This window comes from Manis javanica, chromosome 11 (genome assembly GCF_040802235.1).
Source record: "Manis javanica isolate MJ-LG chromosome 11, MJ_LKY, whole genome shotgun sequence".
NCBI classification, from domain to species: Eukaryota; Metazoa; Chordata; class Mammalia; order Pholidota; family Manidae; genus Manis; species Manis javanica.
The window spans coordinates 69,840,144-69,865,225 of record NC_133166.1 but is presented as its reverse complement, the minus strand read 5'-3'; the positions used below and the strand labels follow the sequence as shown (position 1 = coordinate 69,865,225).

At 50.6% G+C, this 25,082-nt stretch overlaps 4 protein-coding genes across 10 annotated transcripts; 2 read left to right on the top strand and 2 right to left on the bottom strand.

Annotated features, from left to right (window-relative positions):
• The first annotated feature begins 437 nt into the window (after positions 1-437).
• ORMDL2 (ORMDL sphingolipid biosynthesis regulator 2) lies at positions 438-2,637 on the top strand. The gene is given in 4 exon segments (XM_017658557.3): positions 438-1,318; positions 1,479-1,630; positions 2,226-2,258; positions 2,260-2,637. Coding segments are annotated over 4 exon segments (651 nt in total). The 5' UTR covers positions 438-1,060; the 3' UTR covers positions 2,468-2,637.
• A 227-nt stretch (positions 2,638-2,864) lies between these two features.
• Positions 2,865-10,609, bottom strand: DNAJC14 (DnaJ heat shock protein family (Hsp40) member C14). 3 transcript variants are annotated; one of them, XM_073216614.1, is made up of 7 exons: positions 10,470-10,609; positions 8,554-10,019; positions 6,424-6,530; positions 6,097-6,216; positions 4,180-4,340; positions 3,999-4,101; positions 2,865-3,806 (listed from the first exon to the last, which is right to left on the bottom strand). In XM_073216614.1, the coding sequence occupies exons 2-7, from the start codon at positions 9,961-9,963 to the stop codon at positions 3,596-3,598; spliced, it is 2,112 nt and encodes a 703-aa protein (XP_073072715.1). In that variant the 5' UTR covers positions 9,964-10,019; positions 10,470-10,609; the 3' UTR covers positions 2,865-3,595. The 3 variants fall into 3 exon arrangements, with proteins under 3 accessions (XP_073072715.1, XP_073072716.1, XP_017514039.2); XM_073216615.1 differs by lacking the exon at positions 10,470-10,609 and adding an exon at positions 10,108-10,454; XM_017658550.3 differs by lacking the exon at positions 3,999-4,101.
• A 293-nt stretch (positions 10,610-10,902) lies between these two features.
• Positions 10,903-16,179, top strand: LOC108395924 (transmembrane protein 198-like). Of its 5 annotated transcripts, none has more exons than XM_073216616.1 (7): positions 10,903-11,039; positions 11,513-11,726; positions 11,822-12,008; positions 12,989-13,247; positions 13,804-14,385; positions 14,825-14,985; positions 15,083-16,152. In XM_073216616.1, the coding sequence occupies exons 4-7, from the start codon at positions 13,073-13,075 to the stop codon at positions 15,218-15,220; spliced, it is 1,056 nt and encodes a 351-aa protein (XP_073072717.1). In that variant the 5' UTR covers positions 10,903-11,039; positions 11,513-11,726; positions 11,822-12,008; positions 12,989-13,072; the 3' UTR covers positions 15,221-16,152. The 5 variants fall into 5 exon arrangements, 4 of the variants coding, with proteins under 4 accessions (XP_073072717.1, XP_036864819.1, XP_073072719.1 ...); XR_012122722.1 differs by having other exon boundaries at positions 11,012-11,726; positions 15,083-15,460; positions 16,042-16,152; XM_037008924.2 differs by having other exon boundaries at positions 11,012-11,726; positions 11,872-12,008.
• A 39-nt stretch (positions 16,180-16,218) lies between these two features.
• Positions 16,219-24,751, bottom strand: MMP19 (matrix metallopeptidase 19). Its single transcript, XM_073216619.1, is given in 10 exon segments — positions 16,219-17,201; positions 17,380-17,507; positions 17,667-17,831; positions 18,417-18,542; positions 18,963-19,208; positions 19,679-19,894; positions 20,137-20,267; positions 21,251-21,336; positions 21,628-21,778; positions 23,684-24,751. Coding segments are annotated over 10 exon segments (1,689 nt in total). The 5' UTR covers positions 23,737-24,751; the 3' UTR covers positions 16,219-16,814.
• Between the last annotated feature and the right edge of the window lie 331 nt (positions 24,752-25,082).

Sequence of the window (25,082 nt, the reverse complement as noted above, 5' to 3'; positions counted from 1 at the left end):
CTCCCACAACTTTCCCCACCTCTCTCAGAAGGTGGAGCCGGGAGAAAGCCTCCTTCTACACCTTCCGGACGGAAGTGGCGGCCAATTGTGCGTCTCCACTGCAGATCGCTAACTAATGGGAGGGGAGCACTGATCCTGTTCCTCCAATAAGGAGAGGGCAGGGGGGACGAGGGCGGCTGCTTCCGGGAGACCGCAGGTGTGGCGGCGAACGTCGCTCACTGAGCCGGACGGGCTTCTCAAGGTGGCAGGTAGGGGATGCCGGGACACTGGAATGGGGTGGTGGGTAAAGTGTTCGGAGGCGACGGCGTGAGACGGGGGCGGCGGCGGCTTAAATACGGAGAGAGACGCTCTGAAGAGAGCCCGGAGAAGAACCGATGAACAGAGTAGGAAGGAAGCTGGGAGGAACGGGGGTGGGTGGGCTCAATACTAGGGTTCAAGGCATTTTTAGGTAGAAAGGGTGAGCAAATACTGCTTTCTAACTAGGTGTCAGCTTTAGGGCTAGCACGATTTTAAAGGGCCAAGTTAAGACGATTAGAACCGCCCCTGCAGTCGGGCTTAGGACTCCCTGCTCTCAAGACGCTGAGCTCAGCTCTCCTATCTCAGTCTAAAAATCCCAGAACAAGGTTCTTGCAGCGCTCCTCGTTTGAGAGGAGGATTGGGATGCTGACTATTTACTTGGCCAAGGGGGTGAGAGACAAGGACGAGCAAGCCCCCGAGGAAAAGGTAGACATCAGTAATAGCTTTACCCCACCCCTTTTTAGTGGTTCCTTGATTGTTTCCTATGACTCTCTTACGGAATTCCGGGTGTATGTGACCCCCAATAATTCCTTATTTACTTCTTGAGTCAAGTAAAGTGAGGTACGTCGATTTCCCTTGCTGCTAAGGTAAGTGCCGCCAAGCCTAGGCTTACTCCTTCAAGTTATAGTTTAAGTGTAAAGATCACAGTAAATACTACCATCCTTAAGATGTGGAGAGGATTCTTTTTGCCTTTTTTTTTCTCCCAAGTAGTTTTTCCTTTGTGCATGATTGGAGATAGAATTCAGGGGGATTTTAGGTATTCATGAGACAACTGGAGGGAACAAACTCGAATATGAGTGGAGAAGAAACTGAGTTGGACTCCTGCCTGATCCCTGGTTATGGTAGGATGAATGTTGGGGTGGCACACAGCGAAGTAAAACCCAACACATGAGTGATGAATAGTCGTGGTGTCTGGCAGGCCTACATCATTTTGGTAGGACTGCTGCATGTGGTTTTACTCAGCATCCCCTTCTTCAGCATTCCTGTTGTCTGGACCCTAACCAACGTCATCCATAACTTGGTGAGCACTAAACCATGCCCTTACACCTGCCCCAGGTCTTTCCCAACCAAAAATAATATATTATTTGGGAATGTATGTCTTCCTTTGGGGATCTTAGCATAACTCTTGAGCTGAATGACTCCTTTTTGTACCCTCACGCTGCCCCCTTCTCTCCTTCTAGACTATGTATGTCTTCCTACATACAGTGAAAGGGGCATCCTTTGAGACTCCTGACCAAGGAAAGGCTCAGCTACTGACACACTGGGAACAGATGGACTACAGGCTCCAATTTACCTCTTCCCGCAAATTCCTCAGCATCTCTCCTTTTGTCCTGTGAGTCCAAGGGAGACTTAAGGGATGTTCCAAGAGGCAGGTACAAAGGTCCACAGGGGAAGCTTTAAAAAAGCAAACTATTTACTTAGACCCTTTGAAGACACTATGGTATATGAGGTCTAAGTCTAGGTGGGAAGCAATAAAAAATAGAAGACACTACTCAAGCATTTTGTGCTGTCTCCTTGATGGTAGGGGAAGGGAAAAGAGACTGAGAAAATAAAATGCTAAGTAAAACGAAGTGACTTTACATTTCCAAAAGCAGAACTGATGTAAAGCTGTGAAAACTTGACTGTGGGGAGTGGAAGCAAAGAGGATTCCAACAGTCATACAGGCCGAAACTGCTTCAGCTGCCATTTGCCACGTCATTAACAATTTAGAAACACACAACTAACATAAGTTAGTTAAAGGTACTATCTGATTTTCTCCCCAACCCCAAAGTATATACTGTTAATATAACTGGAATATTTTCAGATATCCTAGGATTCATGCAGTATAATTGGTCATTTAAAATAGAAGGTAAAGTCCCTGGAGAGGCATGAATACACATAGGGAGAGCCAAGGCCAACCAACTTCAACCTACTTCTTCTCTCTCCAGCTACCTCCTGGTCAGCTTCTACACTAAGTATGACTGCTCACTTCCTCGTCAACACAGCCTCACTGCTCACCGTACTGCTGCCTAAGCTGCCCCAATTCCATGGGGTTCATCTTTTTGGCGTCAACAAATACCGAGGGATGGACCTGGGGATTACATTGGAACAAAGGGTTGTATCATCCTTCCCAGACTTCCAGGAAGAGAACACATTGGAAGATGGAACTCTGTGGGCCCAGCCCTACTAGGAGCAGCTTTCTTTTAATCAGGAAAGGCAGGTGAGGTAAGGGCTAAATCACCTCCTCCACAGCAAAAAGCCATGTTTGGGTAACTTATTTGGAGCAAGTGTTTCCATTCCCCTCACCTTCCAAGTCTGTTTTGCTGCGTATTTTCCTCATAATAAAGATAATCTTTTTCAGATATGGCTACAGTTTGGTCAGCAAAAAGGATAGGGAAATGTCTTCATAAGGCTGGGGGAAAAAAATGGAAGTGATTTACTACACAAAACTTCTCTAAGGTATTTTTTATCCCCTCTTCCTTGGTCCAGTAGGAGGTGCCCCTTCACTCTCAGATAACTTAGGAAAAAAAGATTCTCCAGTGAGAAAAAAGGCTGCAGCCATAGGGGCAAAGAAAAGAGGGAAGATACAGGTTGTCAGTTGTGTATTTATAGAAAGATAATCCCCTGGCTTTAAATAGATATGTACATACAAATATGAATAAACTTAAAAAAATACAAACCCTTGGATCTTAAGGGGGCTGCCAGAAGCCCCTTTATCCTTCCCCCTCAACCAAGGGCAGAGGGGATGAGTCTACTGTTTAAAAAGTATTAGTTTTGGCGATCCTGCAGCAACAAGCAAGTTGGGTGATCACCCACAAGCTGAAAGAGGAAAAACTCGAGAGTTCCCACACTGAACTATATATAATGTATGTCCTACATTTAGGACTAGATGCTTTCTTGTTCTTTTAACTAGTATATTGGAGGAAAGGAGGAGGCTCCCTCCTGAAATGGGTCAAGAAAATCAGGCAGACCTGTCGTTGAAAAAGAGAAGCAGAAGACAAGACAAAGGCATACAGAACCAAGGGAAATACCCAGTTACCACACTACTATGGGAGATGCTGTCCAGCCCAGGCCCGAGGTCCTTTGCTCTAGCCATCCCCTTTTCTTTGGTATTGTCAGAAGACAAGATTCAGTTTCTGGGTGCTGATGGAGGAGGGAGAGTGCTTCCAGGACTTCCTACAAGTACTGAGTTAACAATCTGAGTTTAAATTTTTCCCTTTTTTAAATATTAAAAAATAAACAAGTCAAACTCCAACCTGTGCTGTACACAGCCCTTTTGACTCCCTGACATTGATTTGAGGAAAGAAAAGAAGGGGTGTCAACGTTGGAAGGGCCTCCTCACTTTCTTCCGCCGCTTGGGTTTGGCTTTTCCCTTGGGTACTGTGCTGTTGGGCTTGGAGGCTGCAGTGGCCCCAGGGCCAGGCTGAGGAGCTGCAAAGAAGTTCCCATTGGACATCTGGCCTGGGGGTACTTGAAAGATCCGACTCAAAAAATCCTGAAAGTCAGCAGGAGGGGCATCTGAGGTGGCTCTTTGAGGAAAAAAGAAGAAATAATGAGGCAAGAGATACCTTATGGCTACCCATAAGACCCATGTTTTAAAGACAGACTGACTCAGCTGCAAACTTAATAAACGGTGAGACATCTAGGTGTCCTAAACAGCATGTCATCTGAACCCACATTCAGAACTAAAAGGGTAGATTATAGAAGGCAATACCACCTACCTCTGCCGTCCACTGGTGCCTGGGATCCGAGAACCAAATGAGATGTGATAGGGGACCCTGTGGGTATCTGGGGAGATGCCTACACGCTGGCATCCAGCCCACTCTGAAAGCACAGAAATAATTAGCCAAAATACCACAGTTTTGTGTATATATGAGCCCATATTTCTAGAGGACAGTGTACCTGTGATGTCATACACCTTTCCATCCATCAGTGCAAAGTAGGTGATCTTGAGGCCCAACATACTGGACTCTGCCCAAAAGTCTCCTTCCTCAGCAGGATGCATCCTATTACACTCAGCACAGTATCTGGCACTCTTAGCTTCCCGATCCATTTCAAACCTCCTGCAACCCAACAAAAGGATAATTCCTTGGAATCAGGAGCCAAGATGATGGTGTGAGTAGGGCAGCAGAAATCTCTTCCCAAAACCACATATACTTTTGAAAATACAACAAATACAACTATGCCTAAAAGAGAGACGAGGATACAGTACAACACCCAGGCTACATCTACATCTGTGAGAACTCAGCATCTCACGAAGGGGGTAAGATACAGGCCGTGACTCAGTGGGACTCAAGTGCTCCCCAGACCCCAGCTCACCGGCAGGAGGAAAGGAATCAGAGTGGGGAGGAAGTGGAAGTGCAGGACTGCTAAATACCCAGCCCTAATAATCCGCACCAGGAGTGCAGACACATTGCATTGTGGGCTGGATATTAAGGAACTGGAAAAGTAAAATTGGCGAGCGGGTCCCTCCCCCCCTCCAGCCAGCTCCCCTGGGACAAAAGAAAAGCGAGTGCTTTTTGAAAGTCTTAAAGGGACAGGGGCTTCATTCACAGCTGGACAGAATCTTCCCAGCACACTCAGCCCAGCAGGCTGGGAATTCTGAGGAGCTTTGGGTGCCCCAGCCCCCTGGAAGGCAGCGCAGCTCTGAAGCCCCTCATGGCAATAAACAGCCTGCCATTCATTCCCCCTCCGGCGCGCCCCACCACAGCAGCAGAGCAGCCTGAGAGTGGCCATGCCCACAGCAGCTACCCAGAGTCTCCTCCCAGCGTGCAGCCACCCAAGCCAGACCCAGGGACCGCCACTGCCAGCGTGTGACCGCCACTGCCAGCGTGTGGCTGCCGGCGCAGGCAGAGGAAGCTGGGACAGTGCAAAGGGGTGCCATTCTCGCAGGAGAGCACAACCAGCCCTCCTGCCACTCCCCATAGGGCTCTGGGCTACCCCGAGGGCTGCTCCTGGTGTGCAGGTAGCTGACACAAGCAGTGGAGAGAGGCAGGGCAACCAGCAAGCAGGAAGGGACTTTGTTCTCCCAGCTGACACACATACCACCTGCCTACGACTACCTCTATTGCCATGAAAAGGCAGAAGAATTTGGTTCAGTCCAGGATTACCCAGACAACCCCGAGAGAGGGCCTGGGGAGACGGATATAACCAATCTTCCTGAAAAAAGAATTCAAAATAAAGGTCATAACCATGCTGATGGACCTGCAGAGAAATATGCAAGAGCTAAATTAGGAGGGAGAATACAGAAATAAAACAATCTCTGGAAGGACTTGAGAGCACTGGATGAGGTGCAAGAGACCATTAATGGAATCAATATCAGAGAACAGGAATACAGAGAAGCTGAGGCAGAGAGAGATAAAAGGATCTCCAGAAATGAAAGAATATTAAGAGAATGTGTGACCAATCCAAATGGAACAATATTCACATTATAGGGCTACCAGAAGAAGAGAGAGAAGAAGGGATAGAAAGTGTCTTTGAAGAAATAATTGCTGAAAAGGATAACTCCTTGATAATCTGTCAAGCCTACAGCACTGCCGTGTCTCACCATTGCTGACAGGATGAAACATTAAAAACTAGCTCCATACTTAAGTTTATTGCATATGCCTACATACACTGTGCCCTCAACTTTCCATATTAAAGCTAAAAATACTTTTTTTTTCTTACTGCTAATTCAAAACCCCAGTCTCTTGACAATATGGCAGAGGTCTTTTTCTCAGGGTCTTACATTCTGTACCCCACAATACCAGTAACACACAGAAGGTCTTTGGCTACCCAGTCCCTACAGTGTGGCTGTCCCATTCCTGTCCTGTTTCATACCTATGCTTTCCCTGGCATCGGCTGCACATCATAGTATTCATTGCCTCTTTGAGGTCATCTTGCAGCTTGGACAGAAACTCATTCACTGACCGGCTCAGCTCATTATCTGCCATTCGTTTCCTGAGAGAAGAAAGGCTTTGTAAATAACAGTATTGAGCAAGGGACAAAAGGAAACAGATCTATTGGCCTCTTGAGGCCTCTGGCCAACTAGAAAGACAAGCAACTTCAGTTCTCTGCCTCAGAGGGCCTCTATCCACAAGTCCAGGGACATCTGCTTTTGAAGATTATTCATTCACCCCACCTGACAATTTCCCATCTTCAACTTACATCTCGTATTCCTTTCGCCTTTCAGGGTTGCCGACAATGTCCCAAGCTGCCCGCAAAACTTTGAAGGCCTCCTCAGCTCGGGGATGATGATTTTTATCAGGATGAACCTACCAAGACAAAAGATTTCACCACAAATCCATTCCAACCCTCTCCCTATCTTGGGTCAAAATAACCTTTTACAAAGGTTACATTTCTCACCACTCTTGGAGTCAAAATAAGTTAATAATTAACTGCGAGAACTGAGTTCAAGTCCCACCTCTGTCACTAATAGCTATGTGACCTAGAATATGGTACCTATCATGGATTGTTGGGAATATTAAGTGACAATACATGTGACGTATACACCACAGAGTATAGCACAAGGGTGAGCCACCATCCCTGTGTGCCTGGGACTGTCCCAGTTTTAGAAGAGTTCATGTCTCAGGAAATTCCTCAATCCCAGGCAAACAGGGATGGTTGGTCCACCCTATCTGACACATGCATACCAAGCCCTCACATTTTAACTTTATTATCAGGCATAAAGTAAGAGTTCCGAACATACTACATCCTCAAACTCATTCTTTTCTACCTAGAAAACTCTAATATGTACTCAAAACTTCCTACAATAGTTTGCCTTTCTATCCCAGAAATGAAATAGCATATCATGAACCTCAACAGGTTTCTTATCCCCTTTTCAGGCCCTTGTCCAAGATAAATGATATTCTCACTTCCTATAGCTTCCTCAACCTCCTCATTCTCATCCTCATTCCCCCCAAAAACAGAAATAAAGCTGGTCTACTGACTGATGCCAAATAAACAGAATGCTGTTAAATCTCCCACGTTCCCAAGCTTATAGACCAGCCTTTCAGTCATGGTCACTATGGGGCCTCATAAAGGAAGTGAGAGGTTCTATAAAAGGAGACCACAGACATTCTGGCCCAGAACAAGGGAGAACTTTCGGGCTTGGGGCAGGTGCATTGAAGAACTATAAACTACATCTCTGCTCCAAGAAAGTTAAATTGAAAATAAGAATTTTTGTAATAATGATACACCTGGAGAATGGTATTCCCCAAGAGAAGGTATCTTCTAAAAGACATGAAGGTGACAAAAAGAGCTGTCTATTAGTAACAATTTGAGTGTAAGCACTAAAAACAATTTTTTGTTTCCACATTCTTAAGAATATCCCAGGCTATTCACTTAAGCATGTATTTCCCATCAAACTAATTTGGTCCTCTGGTAGTTACTAGCCTGGTACTTTATTGTGCCTTGAAGGGTTAATGGAAACCATAGTTGCACCACTCTTTGGCATCACCCAACTGTTGAGGTAATGTGCACGTTGTGGTATTTTTCTAGTCTGGACCTCCAATGCAACTTACACACATTACTTATATTCATAATGTAATTTTACTTGTACAGAAGGAACAGTATCATACGTAAAAATTGCAACCTAGTATCTACTTCTAGTAGCAATTTGCATGCTTGTGTTAAACCTATTTCCTCAGCTTAAGGTGTATCACACCTCCCACCTGTGCCCCCCTCATCAATAAAAGCAACTTTATCTTCATGTATGACATACTTATCATATGCCTCTCTATGCACATACCTCTCTATGACTTATATTCTATTCCCCTTCCCTTTCTTACTCTAGATTGCTGGTCTTGGCATAGCTTTTCCTTCACCTGTTCCTGGAATAATCACTCACACATGCACCTCCTGGACCTTCCAACACCAGGTCTACACTTGGCGCCATGGACAGATAATTGGATTTCCCTGTGTTCAGAATGCTCTCACTTGTTCAGGAAAGAGGAGCTAACAGTCTCTCTGAAGAGGCCTCTTCTCCACCCTGGCCAGAGGAACTTCACCTGGATATTCCAGGGTGTGTGAGTCCAACACTGCCTGATAAACCAGGTTCATTTCTTTTTCATTAAGAAAAAGAATGTCATGACAACTTAGACAAAAAGGTAAGAAATCAAGTGAGAGCCATATTTTATAGTAGACAGTAAAGCCTTTATGATTCTTTCCTAAGAATTAAAATCATTCTTCAGCTTCAAGCTTTCTACTCTGCCTTCTCTTTATTCTACTCTCCCTAAAATTAGAATAGAAAATAAAATACAGGAACAAAAACAGAACAGGAAACAGGAAGATACTCACCATCACAGCCAGCTGCCTGTAGGCCTTTTTCAGTTCAACATCTGATGCGGTGGTTTCAACCCCCAACACATAGAAAGGGTTTAGCTCATCCTCAGGAACCCCAACCATGGTCAAGAGTCGAGTCACTTCCTCTTCAGGCTGGCAGTAGGGACCACCAGCTACAGGTGCATTCCCCTGCCTATTACTCATCTGCTTGACCCAAGGAAACTCCAGCCAACCCCACTGAACCATTTTTACCAGCTGCTGCCATGGCCTGCTATCTCTTAGCAGAATCAGGCAACGCTGCAAAGTGGGAGTATCCACCCAAGAGAAGAGCCATGTTGCTCTACCCCTCCAGCCTAACCGGTCACCCAATCCCATCAGGAACCGCCAGCCTAACTGGAGACAGCCCAACAAGAGAGCCAGGGCCAAGAGCAGCAAAGCACCCAACAGCCTAAGAACATGGGTGAACAACCCTGCCCCACAGCAAAACCCCTGGCTGAGAAACTGGAACATCACCTGGGCCCAGCCCCACAACCGCCCTGCCCAGACTCCCACCCAGACTCGAAAAAGGTCCAGGTCACTGCCTTTCAGCTGCCTGCATGCATAGATGATATGGCCACAAGCTTCCACATACTCTCCCACCAGAACCAGCAGTTCAATCAGCCACCAGAAGCCTGCCTGTCCAAGCTGACACAGTTCTTCTGCTCCCCACAATCCTAGGCCTCTGCGCTTATCTGCCTGACTTCGCTTCCGGCCCAGCCGATGTCGCCCAGGGGGCCTGGGATCTCTGCGTCCACCCTCCCGAGTATCCTCCTTGGCTGGAAGACGGTGCCGCTGTCTCCGTGGTGGTTTCTTCTCACTGGTCACACGTGAAAAATCACTGGGGAACTTAGGAGGTTCCTCCTCATCATATTCCTCTTCCAATTCTTCATCTTCCCCCACAGCTGGAGAGGTACAATGGTGGCAAAAATTGCTAGAAGAGCTCTCTCCTCCCTCAGAGTAAGGCCCTTCAGGGACTTCAGGGGTTCCCTGGCAGTGGCAAGCAGATGGAATGGAAAGAAAAGAAGGGTTCCCATCTTCCTGGTACCCAGTCTCATTCTCTCTTGAGAGTTCCTGGTCCACTCCAGACTCTTCTTCTGAAGATGCCTCACTCTGATCAGGGTCCTCTCCATCCCCAGGGGGTCCTGGGCCCCTTGGGGGGCCATGGCTTGGATCCGACCAATGGGCTGGGTTTGGCGGCTGTGTGTACTTAGTACTAGAGTGCTCTGGGAGGCAGCGGGTACCATTAGGAGCAGACCCCTGTGAGTCCCTGAGTCCTGAGGATGAATGTATTTCAGGGTCCACAGAGAGTCCTGAAGTCCTTAGGGAGGCACCACCACTGTGGTGGGCTCTACACAACCCTCTTTCTCCAGGGTGCTTCTGGGCCATGACCCCGAGGTTTCCTAAGGATTTTAGGTCACAGCCATCATGGTAAATTCTGATGCCTGTAACAAAGGTGTCAAGATGAGGATTATCAAGAACCAAGAGAGGGGTTACATAATCTTAAAATGGGGATATATTTAATGCACCCACCTCCTTCGTTTTCCCAAGTTCTTTGGGGGCATTCATTCCCTCTAGCAGTAAACCAGTAATAATACGTTAACTACAGCCCTGCTCCCATCCCCCTCCTCCAAATCCCCTTACTGTTTTTTCTTTCTCCGGAAAGCTATAATCTAGAATCAGGGAGAGAGGAAGGTACCACAAAGGATGTGGTCCTGGGGTCACTCTTGGGAAAATGGGTAAGACGACCCTAAACGGCGGTCGCCGGCGGCCAGAAAAGGGTGGGGACCGTGCGGCCCTTAAGGAAAAGCTGGGGGCGGAATTTGGGGTTGCCCCTCAGAGAGACAACCAGGAAGCCCTCGGGGTAGGTCACGGGGGAGGCGAAGGTAACCTACTGAAGAGCGGGGGTAACTCCTCCCCCTCGAGCAGCAGGGCCTAGGGCCCGGGGGAGGGGGGAAGCTACGAGCGGCAGCTCCCCCGGCTCCGCCTCCTGCTCCGGTTCGGCTTCCGCCTTCCGTCCCCGCCGCGGACGCCGACCTACGCCTACTTCCACTTCCGGGGTCACCAGGGAAGAGACGGGAAGGAAAATTAAAAGCGGTTGGCAGAGGCGCGACCCAGTCCGCCCAGTGCTGAGTCGAATCTGAGGGGGCGGTCCTGGGGAAACACGGCCCCGCCCCCTAAAGGGCCCTCTGCTGCGGCGCTCCGCGTGCCGGAGGGGCTCCCTGCAGGCTGCTGAGCTAGAAGCGAAGTAGTGCACCCAGCAGCGATGCCTGCGGACGGCAGTTCCTCTGGCAATATTAATGAGTTTTGCCGAGACTGGGAGGTAGTGGACAGCCACCAAGCCACAGGCCGTTTCTCTTGCAGACAAAACCAGGGAGCGTAGAGGAGCCCCCGCCCTGATCCCTTCCCTGTTGGCTGTCGAGAGGACAGAGGCCCTTCTGTATCCAGCAGAGGTGGAGAGGAAGGTGCCCCAAACCAGCCCCCACCCTGTTCCCTCGGCGCGGCCTCTTCTTTCCCAGCAACCTTCGGCGTCCCCAGCGCCTGACCCAGCTGCCGAAGCGTCTCGTGTAAATGCGGGTCCACCACCCGGATGCGCCCCTCTGGACGCAGCTCCAGGCCGTTACAGAATAGGGCCAGGCAACTGGAAGTCGTAGCTCCGCGGGGCGCAGGACAGGAAGAGAGGGCCAAAAAGCACTATACTCCTCTGAGTGCTGCTTTGCATTCCCTTTGCATACCAATCTGTTCGGTCGCTGTCCACATGCACCCCCGTCCCCACGCAAACCCGGCTCGCGTCCCCTCTCTGTCCCTTCCTCTGCGCTCGCCTCTCTCTTTAGTCCCCTTTCCGGACCCCGTCTTGCTCTGCAAGTTTTTCTACTCATGAACCCCTCGCCTTCCCCTCCGGACGAGTAAGAGCCCCTTCCCCGATCCCGACCACCAGGTTCTCGAGAAGACAATACTCCAATTATCTGCGAAGTGGAAGAAACCAAACCGGAGCTGGTGGGGCGCTGGGACCCCAGTTGGAACTTTGAGAGCTTCCAGTTGTCGAGTCCTCGCCAAAGTGTTCAGAGACCTTTCCCAAAACCTCTCGCAGTGCCCCCAAAATCCTTCCATGCTATGGTTGGGGGTCCCTGGTCCCAGCCTAGAGCAAATAGGTAAACTGGATCCCCCCACACACAGGGGAAAGAGTTGGAGGGGCTTGCCCCATGATGTCATCCCCTTCCCCAAACACCCTGTCCCTTTCCTCCAGCCCCCAAGCTGGTTGCATTTAGCTTCCGGGGCTTGGGCTACAACTTGCAGGAGTTTGGGGAGCATAGAACGCAGCGGCCCTGGGGGTGCCCACGCCCAACAACAGCCGTTCAGAAGCCCGAGACCTCTGGGCAGAGATGCGACTGGGAGTCTAGGGAAGCACTCTATCCCCTCAGCCTGACAGGGAGGTGAGTAGTTAACACCCCTCTCCAACCTCTCCTTGTTTAGGATCCCCAGACTTGCAAACGGATTGAAGGGATTCCCCAAGGCAAGCTTCCAGCCTGTCAGGACCTTGATGTCCAAAAGAAGACACCTAAAGGACAGTGCCTGCACCTACTCCACCCCACACCCAAGTGCCCCAGGGCCAGCTCCCGCTTGGTGCAGGAACTGAATTTAAATCCCCTGGCAGCCCTGACAGCCCCTGGAAAGGGAGGGATAGAAAAAGTCCCACCTGTGTCCGGAGGGGAGGAGCAGGAAGCTCCCAGGATGTGAGATGTCTGTGGGCAACGCCAATTTAGCCCATGAGGGGTCGTGGGGGCTGGACTGTCGCTATACACCCTTCCCCAACAGCTCTATCTCTGCATGAAGCCGAGGCTTCAAAACCCTAACAAAGTCTGGGTGCCTGTCTCTGCTTGATTCCTTGTCCCAGACCCTTTTGATGTCTGGTTTTCCCCTCTTCCTTCCCTGGGGTTGGAGCAGCTGTCTAGAGACCCCACCATGACTCATTCCCTCTTACTCCTCCTTCTCCCACCTTTACTAACTCCACCCTTCCCAGTCCAGTGGGGTAGTATCAAGTCCCAGCTGCATAGAGGGCAGCTTGCTTTCAGCTGGGACAAGCTGCTGGATAAATAGCCCTGAGTCCCATGAGTGCCCCTGGGCCTCTCCATAGATCTAGGACTTCCTAATCCTCCACCCCACCCTGGAAAGCTAGGCAGCAAACATAAACTCATTATCTTACAAGATTTTTGTTGTAAGTTTTACTTAGTGTCCTTGTTTCAGAGAGTGGTGAAGAGACAGCTGGCTTCCCTTAACCCAATCCTATAGATTTCCTTAGTACCCCAGCAGGGCCATGCTCCCTCCTGAAATTACCCTTCCTTCCTAAGAAGTAGATAAAGAGAGTCCTCAAGATTCATGGACACCTGAGTTCCTGCCCCCTCCCCCCTTGCAGGTTTCCCAGCCCCCTCCAGACATTCATGGATGGGATGAGAGGAGCTGGCACTGACCCCCCTCTGTGACCACTTCCTCTTCGGCCATGGAGGAAGCCTTGCTGCCCCTGGCCATGAGCTCTGACCCCAGGCCCTATAATCAACAACTCTCAGAGCCTCCAGACCCAGGATGTGTCTTGGAGCCCCAGGACAGTCCTGAGGCAGCACCTGCCCTGGTGTGTGCTCTTTGCTGCTGCCTTGGAATCATCTACTGCTGCTTCGGTGAGGGCAGGGCCAGGGTGCTGGGGGGCAGCTGCCCAAGACTGTCACCCTCAGGGATGATGCCAGCCTTCTCCTTTGTGCTGGGGCCACCTCTACTCCTCTACCAGGGGAGGTCTACCTTCAGTGGGGCCCCTGCTGCTTTTGCCAGCTCTTCTGGTCCTACCCCCACCCCATGCCCTCCAATGCCAACCCTTGGCAATTATCGCTTGCCTTCCCCTTCCCTCCTTTCTCAAAATCCTCCATACTTAAGGCTTCTTCACCCTTCCCCACTAAGCTGAATCAGCCTATGCTGATTTCTTCCTATCTGCATCCTGACAGGACTACACCTTCTTGTGGACTCACTCCCTCAGTGTATCCATCTTACCTCCTGACTTTCCCTCCCACTCTTCACTGTCCTGAAGAGCCCCTGCCCTCCCTGAGATTGTCCCTTTTTTTCCCCTTGCCTTGAGGTCCCTGTTGTGCTGCTCCTCTGGTTAGCCATCCCTCCCTTCCAATTCATCAGCGCCAACCCTGCAGGACTCCCCCTCTGTCTCAGTGTCACGTGCCTCTTTCTCAGGCTACCGCTGCTGCAGGGCAGTGATGTTTCTCTCGGGCCTGCTGTCAGGAGCTCTGGTGATCTTCCTACTGTGCCACAATGAGCGGGTGCTAGAGACACAGCTGAGCCTGGAGGTGAGCGCGGGCATTGCGCTAGGCATCGGACTCCTCTGTGGCCTGGTCACCATGCTGGTTCGCAGTGTCGGGCTCTTCCTGACTGGTCTCCTGCTAGGCCTAACTCTGGGCGCTGGGGCCCTGCTGGGCACCGAGCCCATCTACCAACCACCTTCAGCCTGGGCGCCAGCTGGGGGGCTGGTGGGGCTGGCACTGCTGGGAGCCCTGCTCACACTTCAGTGGCCACGACCATTCACAGTTCTGGGCACAGCCCTGCTGGGGGCTGCTGTGCTGGTGGCCTGTGCTGACTACTTTCTGGAGGGGCTGGCACTGGGCCATCGGTTGGGCCAACGCTTGCAGGCACTTCCAGCCTTGCCTCCTCTCTGCTGGTATAGCTGGGTCCTCCTGGGGACCTGGCCAGCCCTGGGGGCCCTTGGGGCGCTGGCCCAGTGGAAGCTCATGGATGAGGAACGTGGAGGCCACGCCAATGGTGAGTCAATGCCGTGGTACAGAAGCAGCCAACCTGTGCCTTCTCTCATCCCAGATCCCAGGCTTGAAGAGGGGAAGGGGAAATATACCTGAGAGAGGAGGGCAGAGGTGTTTAAGTAGAGTGGGGCAGGGCACTGAAGGAAAGTTAGAGTTGTGGGAGCCAAAGGTCTGCATAAGAATAAGAAGAGAAACTGTCAGGGGGAGCAGGGAAGGGAAGAGTTACTGCGGGCTGTTATGAAAGGATAGGAAGATCTCAGTGGAGTGTAAGAGGAAAGAGTAGGATTCCAAAGAGGAATTTCTTTTAGAATAATGGGGGAAAATGAGGTTTGAGAGAACCCAGACAGGGAGATCAAATGGGTTTTTCTAGAGGGTGAGTTTGTTTGGAGGTGGCATTCAGGGTCTCACGAGGCCTCCCTGAGTCTGTATTGCCCCCTCCCAAGGAGTGGTCTTGAGCCACCAGCGAAGGCATCTCCAATTCCTTCGGATCCATCAGCAAGAGGCCAAGTGGCACCAGACCTCCGCTGGGGTGGGGCTCTGTGAGGGCAGCTACCAGCGCCACCTCCCCCATAACACCTGGGGCCCTGCTGACAGTCTGGCTCCAGTGAGTGAGGGAAGAGAGCATATGGGGACAGCCAGGGTGGGAAGTGGGCTCTGACCCAGGCCCTTCCTTCTGCCCTCTCTGCCCTGTGCCCCTCCAGAGTTATCTCCAGAGCCTTCGAGAGCACCAGCTGGGACCAGGCCCCCAGGCCTCAGCCCCCAACGCCATCCTGGACCTGGATTCTGACTGTGGTTCCACTGTACCCCTCACCACACCTTCTGGTTCCAGCCAGACTTGAGCCTAAACCTCCACTGACCACCCCCATCCCCACAGCAAGGGCATAGGGACACCCTAGCAGTGCCTGCACCCACAGGAAACACAAAAACTTCCCTACCTCTGGGACTGGATATGGAATCTGTGCTCCCACCCCCACCAGCCCTGGAGGGATTTGTTTCAGGGACCAAGGATCCTGTGGAGTGGGGAAAGGAAGGATGAGTACCTGTCTCTGTCCAATCATGGAGGCACCCTGGCCCCTAAAGTAACTAGCTCCCTAATTCCTCCAAACCAAGAAGGGCCCTTACCCAAATAGCCTTCTGTATGTCTGCCTCAGTGTGCCTCACATGCTAAAATAAGGGGTTCTGTGTTTGTAGGACCTATAGAAAATCAGGAAGCCTTCTAAAGCACCTGATAGTTTTTTAGTGGGGAGAAGGGCACAGAGGGGCTCCAGGATCCCCTAATCTCCAAGCCCCTTATTAGGGAGTACTCAGGTTCCTGATTAGCCTTTCCCCCTGGACCCCATAGGTCCAAGCCCCCTTCTCCTACCTCAATTGGGGACACTGTCCTCCATGGTGCTTCTTTTTCTCTCCTTCTTAATGTGGGGAAGATCATGGGGCAGTACCTGGCTCAGCACCCACCTCCCAAAAAGCTAGCTTCTTGCTCCAAGGAAAGAGCATTGGCCCACATGGCACAGTCTTGCCCTTTTGTTTAAAAGAGTCTGGTCTTTGGGGCTGTGTGGGAGACAAGTGCCTTCTCTGCTTCTCATTGTAGGTAATGCTGATCTTAAATAGAACTTTATCCCACCCATTCTAATCCTCCCCTCTCTGATTCTTCTGCCCAAAGTCTGTTCCCTGGTTCCCAGACAGCATGAAGGAAGATGCATCCCCCTGGGCAGCAAGGCCTTGATGGGAGGAAGAACATGGGTGCATGTGAATAAAATGGCATTGAACGCTGGCCTCTAATGTTGCTGCTCTTTTCTTTGCACCCCAAAACAAAGAGCCAGACTGAGTCCCTTAAAGATCTGGTAAGAGTTCCTTTATCAGACTGGACAGTTGTACACACAGCCACACAAAGAGCTGTTTGGGCCTTTCTTATGAACATGGAGTTAGCCTTTATGAAGCACAAATGTGCCAGACACAGTACCACTTCACATACAGTATTTCACTTAATGTGACAACCCTGCAGGACTGATATTAACCTGATTTTGCAGTTGGGGGTCCCGAGGCTCAACAAGGTTAATTAACTCACCTGATGTCACAAGCAGGTAAATATGATTCTCAAGGACTCCAAAGCCCTTGCTCATTTTACTGGCCATGCTGTTTTCTTGCAATTTATCAGGAATAACAGCTTCCCAGCTGGCACCTCCTGTCAGCCAAAGGCCTGGTTAACACCTTCCCTCCACCACTGCCCTCCAGACAGTAGATAACAATTGAAAGGCTGTCTAGAGTGGGGAAGAAGCCAAGAGGTGGGGGCTGACCCAGCATTAAGGAGTCACTGCCCAGCAGAGAAAGCGCTGGAGTGGTGGCTAGAGCTGCGATGTACAGAGGCCTGCATTCTGTGGTTCATGACCCTGCTGCAGCACCAGCAGCCTAGTAAGCAAACATTTGGTTCAGGTCCTAGGCTACTAGGAGTGTGACTGTCCCAGGGAATACAAGGCTGGTGGGACCTGTGGTGGAGGGGGTCATGTCTGAGATTGTGTCTTTGGGTAAGGTAGTTCCTGTGGCTGGGAGAGGGGTGTCCCCACCAGACAGGGCAGTGTTTGGGTTCTGGGGACCGCAATGCATCCAGTTGTGGGCAGTACCCTTGGGGTAGCCTTTCTCTGCTTGAAGCTGCTGGTTGAGGCGCTAGTACTGTTGGCCTTTGAAGAAGTAGACACGGCCATCCCTCCAGCTCATGGCTGCCAAGGGCGGGTCTGGCACTCCAGTTAACAGCTCCTTGATTGGTTTGGGGTAGTAGCCAAAGTCAGTTTGGCCCAGCTCGTCCCACTGCCAGTAACCGGAGCCCTAGGTGTGGGGTGGGTAGGGAGAAGAGGAGGATGAAGGGGGAGCTTCTGGACTCCCAGAGGCCCACCCCCAGCCCACTGCAGCAGGAGACCTCCCTTCAAAAGCAAGTCTTTGCTTCTCAATGTGAGGCAGCCTACACCTCCTAAGAAGGGGTTTGCCCTTGCTTTGAACCTTATACCTTAAAAAGGAACACCTTTTGGTTGAGAGGCCAATAGAGAGCTGCATCCAGGTTGGGTGCTACCCTGTTCAGCTTCTTGGGGAGGCCAGGAGACATCTTGAAATTAATGTAGCGCCACACCCTGTCTCCTGGGAGCATGCAAGGAGAGAGCAAGTCACCTCTGTCTTCTGAAGACAGCACAGTTCCTCATTCCAACCTTTGAGAAATGTCTCATCTCTCCCTCCTTTTTATAGCTTCTTTGGTGGCAGGCCGTCCTCAGGTAACACACTGGAAACCAGTCCCCTTACCCTTACAGAGGTGGATCCATTGTGTTCAAGGAGAATAGACAGCAGCATCCAGGTTTCCCGGGAGCCCCCCCCAAAGGGCAGTCACTTGGAACAAGGGACCCAGCCCTGAATCTGTCACAGTCCACACATAGTTCCCCTTGAAGGCATAGGTTTTCCCGTGGGGTCCTGAGAGCAAAAGTCAACAAGTCAAAAAGACAGTGGTCAATTAAAGACTTGTGGGTATCTACTCACCCTCCTCCCACAGACTGGTGCCTCAAAATTCATTCAACTTTAATTTGAGAAGGTGAAGGACAGAGAAGGACCCAGTTCTCAGCCTCTTCTTTGTTCTTCAGAGCAATTCAGCTCTGGTCCACTCAACAAAAGCCTTGCGGATAGTTGCTCCCCACCCCCGACACCGGGATCCTCTCCTTCCACTCCAGGTGGCCTCCAGTTGTTCTTCCAGGCAGGTACAATACCTCTCTAATGGACATTCCAGTTAATATGGCCACCCCCATCTTGCTGTATTTCCAAATGTGTTTTAGTGGCCCTTATAGGGTAGTAACCGAGGTAAACACCTGGTTTACACCTCTAATTTGGTCCTGAACCATCCCTTCCCATGCCACATGCTCCACCCCCATTGCCAGTAAACCCTGGCTGGTGTCTAACCCCCATTGCTCATGCTGAGATTCCATGTCATCCCCATTTGTCCAGGTCTTAAGTCAGCAGACTGCCCCCACTGCCTGCCTGCAGCCTAAAAGGGGAGGGCCTCACCCAGCATGATGGCATCCAGTTCACCACCACAGGGGTCCGGCACAGGACTGTGTTCTGTAGATACTTGTGGCCCAGAAGGGAGGTCTGTCTCCTCTTCCTCATCCCCTGTCTCTGGGCTCTTCTTGCCTGCAGGGTAACATAATGCTGCTCAAGGACAGAACTCAGAGCACCTGCCTCCCCACTCTTTAACTGTAAATTTGGCTCAGAGGCCTCACAGAGAGGTGAAAAGGGAGTCCTAGAGAGTTTCCCTTGGTCACATTGATCAGCAGGAGACAAGTTTTAGTTTGCGGAGACACCAGCAAGGGAAAGGAGGTTTACTGGAATGTTTGTTCTTCATCCACAAGAATGGGTGTGAAGGGAGCAAAGTCTGGAAGGAAGATTAGACATGAAAATATCAGAAAAACAGCTCGTGCAAACAAGGGAGCCAGAATGACAGCAGGAGGAAGAGAAAGAGGCCACTTCCTTCCCTGGAGGCTGGACTGTCTTTTCAAGCCTGAAAAGCTGCTGCTCAGACTGCCCCTCATGATCACTCAGGGCAGGACTGACCATAGAGGGCCTGGATCCCTGCCACATCATCTGGGTGCAGCTTGAAGTGAGGCCAGTAGCCAGCATAGACGGGGGCCATGAGGGCCTGGGTATATCGGGAGTGCCCGAGCCCCAGGGCATGGCCCAGTTCATGGACTGCAATGATGCGGAGATTCATGCCCCAGTAGGTCCTCTCAGTCCAGAGCTCATCTTCATCAAAGTGCACACTGCCCTACTCTGGGATGTCGACATGAGCTAGGACCCTCCCTGGACAAAGAAGGTGGACAGGAAGGAAGTCAGAGTCTCCGGCTAGAGCATCAACTACCTGTTACAAACCCCAATTATTCGATTCTCTCAAAATCCCCTTGTATATCTACTGCCTCTTGGGTGCCCCTCTCCTTTCCGATTTCCCTCTCACTACCCTGCTGTGTCAGGGATGAGCATCACTCTACCGCTTTACCTCCCAGCCCCTCTCTCCTCACTGGCCTAGTCCTCTCTGAGTGTGCCTTGAGCAGGGGAACTTAAAGGAAGACGGCATAAGCTTCAAAGAGGAAGCTTGGTAAGGCCCCAGGGAGGTGACCAACAGCTCCCCATTGGAATGTGAGAGTGGTCAGAGAATGTAGGGTACAGCCGGGCATAGAGGGAAGCATGAACATCAAGGCTCCAGAGTCACTGGCTCAAGGGGACAGAGATAATCTCAGAGGTCTGTGAGATAGAAGCCAAGAGCTGGTGCCCACCAGGCCCATCAAAGGTATTGGAGCAGTACGGGCTTTGGCAGCCATGGAAGGAGAGGTGGATGTCAGCCCAGCCAGTCTGCACCTCCTGAAAGGTCAGGGGGGCCACACTGCTCCAGTACTGGAAGGCCTGGAGGAGGGCTGTCTGGGCTGTGTGGGTTGGGAGGGTAGAGAGCAGGTTCAGGAAGTGGAAGGTCAGGTGCTTCCTCCTCCAGCAGCCTGGTTATTAGACCAGAAAATAGGTTAAAAACACATATCCTCCTGCCAGACCCAGAGAGCCCCTCTGAGTCTGGGTATTCACTCAGCAAAGCTATGTAATAACCCCTCCAGGTGAGTGATGATCAGGTAATCACCAAATGATCACGCATTCAACACAACTAGTCCAGGCTGTCCTAGTGGCACCTGTACTCCAGAGCCATGCTACCCCTCCTTTCCTTCCCTTTCCCAAGCTCAGTCCTCACTCAGCATCAGGTATTTCAGGGTCTTTTGGTTGAAGGGGTCCTCCAGGCCACAACGGGGCTGCCTCATGTGGGCCCTTGTGGCATTATCCAGCTGACCTGAGACTGGCAGCTCAGATGCTTCCTAAAAAGCTCTGGAAAGGAGAGGAATGGATCCAGCAGTGCAGGGGACTGGAATGGCTGGAAACTGGGGAGAGATCTTTGGTCCCCAGCTGCCCAAGAGAATGGCACAGAATCTCAGAAGCTAATGGGGTCACGCCGTCCAGTATCCAGTCCTCATAATTGTGGCTGTCTCTTCTGCTCTGCAGAAATGGCAAAACTCCAGCTTCCCCTCTCCAACTTTAGTCTTCTATTTGGGTAAGCTTCTCCCCATGTGTCTCCTTCTTTCCCTACTATAATTTCTAACCCACTCTGGGGAAGTGCCTGGTGCTCACCACACCTGTCTGAGGTGCTGGAGCAGTGCAGACTTTGGCAGCCATGGAAGGAGAAATGGATACCAGCCCACTCTGGAGACTCTCCCACCACTGCTCCCACCTGAGCACCTGTCCTCCCTCAGCCTTCACCCCTCCTGGCTACACCCCCTCCCAGCCCAGCCTGCTCTAGGATAGGGTTATCCATCAGGCACTGCAGGCACTGTGGCTTTTCAAGGGACTGTGAACATGTCTGACAAAAGTAAAAACTATCCATTAGATCCAAAATAGGAAAAGAAAAGTTTGAAATAGAAATAAATGCTGAACTAAATGTCTACAAAAGGCAACATCATGTCAAAAACTCAACTCCAACTCAACTCAACTCATGGTTTTGCATATAAACCAGACTTCATGTGAGATGTGACTGAGTATGGGTATGCTGAATACAGTGTGGGCTGGGGCCACCAGAGGAGTGCTTAGCGCCTGGAAGATCTGATAACTGGGCTCCTCTTCCATGAATCCATGAACCCCCAACTCACCCCATGCTCTACCAGCCTCGCAGCGACAGCCACCCTCACCCTCCATTCCTGATGTGGATTTGGGTCTGGGTCAGGCAGATGTGAGCCAGTAGGAGAGGAAAAGATGAGAAGAAGGAAACAATACTTTGAGACCTCAACCCTGAAGGCATGCATCTTATGACCTCTCACCTCAGAGCTTCCAAGATATCTTCTGGCCTAAAGTCAGCAGGTCCTTCTAGAGGCTTCTGTAGGTACCCATACTGCAACAGGTAATCCTATGATGGGGGTACGGGTAAGCAAAATACAAAGGGGGTTAGTCTCAAAGTAAAGCTTCTAAGTGACCCAACAGAACCATGAGGAGAGGAGGGGACAGATGTGGAAGGACCACAGGAGAGGCACCTTAGGGAAGCAGCTCAGGTGGAACAAGGGGGAGCAGTGGGAGATAGGCAGGGGTAGATGGGCGTAGTGGAAGGAGGGGAAAGGCAGGCAGGGAGGCTTGGATGGGACCTTGGAGCAGGGCCCCCCATCCCTCTGCTGGCTGGGCCCCTCTTTCCTGGGGGCCTTACCACTGCTGCCTCCTTCTCTGCAGGCCCTAGAGCCCGGGCTGAGACCACCATGGGGAGGAGGAAGCCAAGCCACAGCAGCTGCCAGCTCATGGTCCCACCAGGCAGGAGCTCCAGAGGCCATCTGTGCTTCTGCCCTGAGATTTCTGGGAGCCTGGAGGAGCAGGGCAGGGTAGGGGGTGCCTTACCTCCAGTTCTTTTCACTGTCTAGTTTCTAGTCCCCTTTATGAAACTTAAGGGGAGGGGAACTTGAGGGAGTGGCAGTAGGAGGTGACTCAGCCCAGAGTTATGTTGCAATTCCCCATTAACCCCTGCCCTGCCAGAGTGGAAGACAAGAAGAGCCCCCGGCCCACTTTCCCTGAGCCCTCTGTGAGAGAGAGGAACACTTTTCACACTGTCCCGGAGCTGGGCATCCTGGCAGGAAGAGAAGCAGAATCTCTGTCCTGACAAGGATGACCACAGCCATTCTCTGGAGTTGGGCATTCCTGTGCCCCAGTGACCCTGGGACAGCAAACCCCTCAATTTCAACCTTCATGTCTCCCCATCTGCTCTAGGATAGAAGAAACTAAAAGGTAAGAGGTAGGAAGCCACTTAGGTGCTTGGGTTTCAGGTGATTGAACCAAGGGGGAGGTCTCAGTTTCTTTGCGTCCAAGACCATTTGGGAATTTAAATACTCTTGAAGCCTGCTCTGTCTGCTTCATAAAAAGTCATTACTTCAAGCATTTAATGAGCTCTGAATATGTGCTTGTGAGTGGGGGTTAACAAAGGCACAAAAAAGTAAAGGGCCATAGCCTGTCTGCAGGAAGCTTAATTAAGATAGGGTAAAGCCACCCAAGTACCTGCGAGGAGGGGTATATGAGGATGCCAGGCAGGAGGTGCCTGTCTAAGGGCATGGGGCTCCGGGGAGGCTCATGGAGCAGGCAGGCTTGGGGTTGGGCTTTGAAGGCTGGCCAAGTGTTGCACGGGGTAAGAGTGGTGAGGGACAGGGTCGCACAGGCCTAGGAAAGAGTGCAGAGCTGAGAAAAGCTGACTGTGCTCAATGAGTAAGTTCTGAAGGTCTGGACTGTTTCACTCATCACTGAGTCCGTAGAACAACCCCAGGCTAGCTCAATGCTCCAGGTGGCACTTAATAAATCTGATGGGAGAGTGGTTGGGAGCCACGGTTAAGTGAAGGCTTGAAAGCTGTTTAAGGATGAGGAGAAAATCTTACATTAAAAAAATCTACTTTATGTTAGGTGATTTATATATTATCTCATTTAATTCTCACAGCCCTTGCATGATGGAGGAATTATTCTGGCCATTTTTTATAAGAGTTATGGAGACCTGGAGAGGGAAACTTGACTGAAGACATGGAGCTCCTAATTGGTCTGGTCTATATTCAAATCCGTCTGCTGACTCCATAACCCACACTCTTTTCATGCACCACACTGACTCTTAGAATTTTGTTCTTTAAGTGGTTAGGAACTCTGAAGTTTTCACTATCATTTATGCATCACGCAGCATTTGTATACTCTTCAAAACACACAGGGAATAGGGGAAAGGGTTACTGTATTCATGTTCTCAGTAGGACCCCAATTCTGAGCCCTTCCCCACAACCCAAGCTGAATGGCTGACATGCTACAAGAGAACCCTGCACACCCCAGGATTGAGGTGGGGGATCCTCCGACTCTTATCACCCTCAATGATACCCTCAACTGGGTAACAAATAAGTGACTAAGTTCCAAATGGCCAGTGACAGGCAGAAAAAACAGAGCCTCTGACTGAGGCCATCACTGAGGCCAAAGACCCCAGAAAATGATAAGAGTTTGGGAACCAGCTCCTGCTCAGCCGCCTGTAGGGCTCTCTCCCTCTTTCCCTGTCCTTCTCTCCCTCTTTTCACCCTATCCCTCAGTCCCTCTTCTTTGGAGAACAGAACAGTGGCTAACTGAAAATTATCTTTTTTTTCTGATTAAAGTTTTCTTTTTTTCTGAATGAAAGTTATCCCTTGCTCATTGTAGTAAGTCTGGAAAATACCAAAACAAACAGAAAGGAATTACTGGTAACATTTTGACGCACTTACTTGAAACTATCTGTGGTTCCAAGTTCAGCTCCAGCTCTGCTGTGCAGCGTCATCTCCAGAGACCATGGCTGGGCTGGGAAAGAGAGTGGAGGACATAGGCTAAGGGGAAAGCAAGTCGCTGAGGGTGATTGGGGAGAGCAGGATACAAGGAAAAGGAGTAACGGAGAGATGGCTGTGATTACTCCCTCCTGTCAGGCACCTCATATAAGCAAAAACAAAAAGAGAGGAGGATGCTTAGGAAGGGGTGTTTGGGTGTTGGTGAGAAATGCAGTGTTTATGAAAGGTGAAGACCGGGCACTCACTCTGGCCTCAGAAATCCCTGAGGGATGGACCCACATTCTAGCTAGTAAGGAGCCAGGAGAGAATAGAGTAATAGTAAAAGCTGCCAGATAGTTTATTTAAATCTCAATAACAACCCTGCTGGCTGGTATTAACACCTTTTTACAGAAAAGGAAACTGAATCTCTAATTGTAAACAAGTTAGGGCCCACCCCGCCATTGCTCCTGATATAGAGAAATGTGTTAGTCTCTGGCCTGTTTTCCCCTAAGAGCCCTGAGGGAGTCAGGAGAGGGAACTTTCTCTGGATTAATGGGATTGACTTTTCCAAGCAGTTACCCTGGAAACCCCTGTTTTTAAGAAGACTCCCCCCCACACACACACTCCTTCAATTAGTCATGGGTTCCTAGAAGCCAGATGGGAAGTGATGGCAGGGACTGTGTGCAGCTGGAACTGGTTAGTGGCAGGGAAGTGGGAGGAGTTTGGGGTGGCTCAGGGCCCGGCCAGCTCATTCTGTTCTCAGGATGCCCCAAACTTCCTCAGGCTCCATTATGAACACTTCCTGGCATTTCCACCCAGCCACTGTTCCTCAAACATGCACCCACTTAGGCACTGGCCTGAAGTTGCTCAGCTGAGGGGACATCAGACCCAAATCTTCAAGGCCTTCAGCTCCTGTGAAAGTGATAAACATCTGCTTCTCTTCTCCAGTTCACAGAGAAAGGTGTTACCCCACAGAACTCCACTGGCGGTTTCTAGAAGCTTCTGCTGGTGGTCCCATGGCCCAGCACAGTGTGCAAGGGAAGCATGAAGGCACAAATTTTAGCCTCTGGTATTAGGAGGGGTGTGAGGAGTGTTAAGTGTTCCTGCAGCACCTGGAATGACAGGGAAATCTTCTGGGAATACAGGCTATTCCTTTTATTTTTTTATTTATTTTATTAAGGTATTATTGTTATAAACTCTTATGAAGGTTTCACATGAAAAAACAATGTACTTACTACATTCAGTCCTGTTATCGTGTCCCCCCCCCATACCTCATTGGAGTCACTGCCCATCAATATAGTAAGATGCCACAGAGTCGCTACTTGTCTTCCCTGTGCTATAGTGTCTTCCCCCTGACCCCCCC